Genomic DNA, 2,846 nt, shown 5'->3' with positions numbered 1-2,846 from the left:
AATGACCCAAAACGTAAGAACAATGGTGAATATATATAACACAATAACTTGAAACGTAAAACACAATGAAAACAACATATTACATAATGACTTGAACATAATATACAATGAACGCAATACTATTTTTCTCAAATTAAATGAATTTGTCACATGTTAATCCGAATAAAAGACAATGAACGTATTACACAATGACTAAAAGTATGACGAACAAAACGACACAATGACGTAATCTTTGTTTTAATTTTTGTCTTTAATATGAAGACCAATTGAAAAATATAATGATCAAAATCTATAATACAATTCATATGAAAACTCAACTAAAAGACACAATGAACAAAAAAAAACACAATTAAAAAAACCCATTATTTGTTTTATTTTTATATAAAAACATGATACCCATATTAAAGATAAAAAGACATTATTATTATGATGAATTTTTTTAAAAAAATAATGTCGTATGTAAAAGTTATGAACATTTTAAAATGATGGGGGAGTTGACATATGTCTTGCATGTTGAGAGAGAAAGTCAACAAATATGGGTTATTACCTTAATTTCATTTCCATCAATTTTTATATATTAAATTAATCTCAGTCATTCAAATATAAGATCAATGGACTGGATTTCTTTTCACCCTTCTCATTTTTGTTGTACTTTGTATTTTAACTTTACCCCATATAGATAATTTAAATCTAAATACGTACTATGTACAAAGTTTATATAACCGTGTATAAATTATTCTGAATATTATAAGGCCCAAAATGGAGTAATGAAGAAACTATATTAATGGGCCAAACATAGAGAGAGTGACCCATTTAAGTTTACTCATCTTCTATTTATATTTATTTAAAGTAAATAGACAACCTAGTTAGGGTTTTATATCATATCCAACGCCTCCTGCATCTTTCCGCCGGATTCATCTATCTTCAGGTTTGCCTTGATGTCCAGTCACTTAAATGTAGTGATTTATAATTTCGAAGTTGTTCTGTTTTATTTCTACATAGATTGATTTTTTATTTGACCAAGTTGTATTGATTAGATAGAAATAAAAGGGCTAAAAGTATCAACATATGCTTTAGATTATGTTACAGTGTGATGAAAAAGCTAGAAAATGTTGTATTTATTAAAATTTGTTGTGTTTTTGTGTTTGAATCTTTTCGGCATGTTTTTTTTTTGATATATGCCTAATGTTGTACCATTTGTCTAATTTGATTGTTTTTCTCATTTGTTTAGCTTTGATTTATGGTGTTATTTTTTTATTTGTGCATCATTTGAATGTGGTTATTATGCTTTTTTATATAACGCGTTGTTTTAATTTGTAAAGTTGCATAAGTTTCATGGTTTTGAAATGTAATATTTGCAGTTTAATGGAGAAACTTATTAGCTTGTTTTTTACCTGTTTAGCTTGATTCAAATCTAAGTAGTGTTTTTGTGATGAAACTGTTTTTGATTCCATTTGAGTTGTGTCTGAGAGTTGTAGCTGAAACCGGCATGAACCTTTACTTAAGTTTAATTCCATTTTAGAATGGCTTGTTAATGCTAAATTTTTATGTAGTATTAAAATATATGTATAGTCTTTTTTCTTTTTATTTATATGTTTTCTTATTTTTGGCTTTTAGAGTTAGTTTCTTCTCAAAGATCTCGCCAAGATGCAGAACGAAGAAGGGCAAAACATGGATCTCTATATCCCTAGGAAGTGGTATGTTATTTTTACTTAACGTACACAATTGTTTGTTGATATATTAAATTAGCAAAATTGTTCTTTGTTTGCAGCTCTGCAACCAACAGGTTGATCACTTCAAAGGACCATGCTTCCGTTCAAATCAATGTTGGTCATTTGGATGAATCTGGCAGATACACCGGGAATTTTTCCACCTTTGCCCTTTGTGGTTTTGTCCGAGCTCAGGTTAGTTTTCATTCCTTTGTGGTTGGGATTAGGGACACTGGATTTGTAGCAGGCCAGGCAGCATTGAAGGCGGCATCGGGCAAGGTTGCTAAACACGAGAGAGCTTGTTTGGAGAATCAACACGTGTTTATCCCCTTCGCCTTTGACACTTTTGGTTTCTTAGCTCCGGATGCCGTGGACCTTTTGAATAGGGTTCAGAAAGTTGTGTATAGTAACGTATCAGCCCATAAGAATCAAAACGTTGTTTCTAGTCGGATTGGGTTTGCTATCCAAAAGGGGGTTGCGACGCAGCTTGTTGCCCGCTTACCTGCCACTTCATTGTAAATCGTTTGGATGTTTTTATGAAATATACAAGGAGCCAATAAAAAAAATTAACAAAAAAATAAATAAATAAATAAAATATTTTAAGGTAATTATCTGATTTTTGAAACATAACCTTTTTGTTTAGGGTGATGCTGACAGCGCGCTCGATAGGCTTTGGCAGAAGAAGAAAGTTGAAATCAACCAATAGATATACTATCTGGTTTGTGTTTACCTGAAGGATATTTGAATTGAAGACCATGTTCAACTTTTCGACCCTAGTGAAATTCTCTTGTTTGCTATCTAGACTTTGTTTTGCTTGTTATTAGGTAATGAGAATTATTGGATCATTTTTCATCTGAATGTTGGTTGGTGGTTTTTATGCAAGTATTAAAATATCTTTTGTCATGTTATGTGCTTTCTTATTACTGTTCATCTTATTAAAGTTTGTGTGACGCTGTGGTGCCGGCAATTTGCAATTTGTTTTAATTTTAGTTAGTTTATCAATTTTTATGTTATATATTGTATAGATATTCAGTTAGTAGGTATTACCCACGCGTTTCAGTGTGTATTCGTTTCCAATTGGTGCTGGTACATGCTGGCTCGGTCCACTAATGTATTTAGCCACCTATTCAACAATCT

The 2,846-nt window shown here is 31.2% G+C and overlaps 1 protein-coding gene across 1 annotated transcript; it reads left to right on the top strand.

Moving 5' to 3' along the window:
- The first annotated feature begins 889 nt into the window (after positions 1-889).
- Positions 890-2,568, top strand: LOC143597802 (small ribosomal subunit protein eS21y-like). The gene is made up of 4 exons (XM_077076197.1): positions 890-928; positions 1,618-1,697; positions 1,772-1,904; positions 2,353-2,568. Exons 2-4 carry the CDS (start codon positions 1,648-1,650, stop codon positions 2,413-2,415), a joined length of 246 nt encoding a protein of 81 aa, XP_076932312.1. The 5' UTR covers positions 890-928; positions 1,618-1,647; the 3' UTR covers positions 2,416-2,568.
- The last annotated feature ends 278 nt before the right edge of the window (positions 2,569-2,846 follow it).

The sequence above is a fragment of the Bidens hawaiensis genome, unplaced genomic scaffold (genome assembly GCF_021521415.1).
Source record: "Bidens hawaiensis isolate Kalapana, Puna unplaced genomic scaffold, B.hawaiensis_p1.1 tig00001832_1, whole genome shotgun sequence".
NCBI classification, from domain to species: domain Eukaryota; kingdom Viridiplantae; phylum Streptophyta; class Magnoliopsida; order Asterales; family Asteraceae; genus Bidens; species Bidens hawaiensis.
The sequence above is the reverse complement of the archived record's forward strand: the minus strand, read 5'-3'. Positions and strand labels throughout refer to the sequence as shown.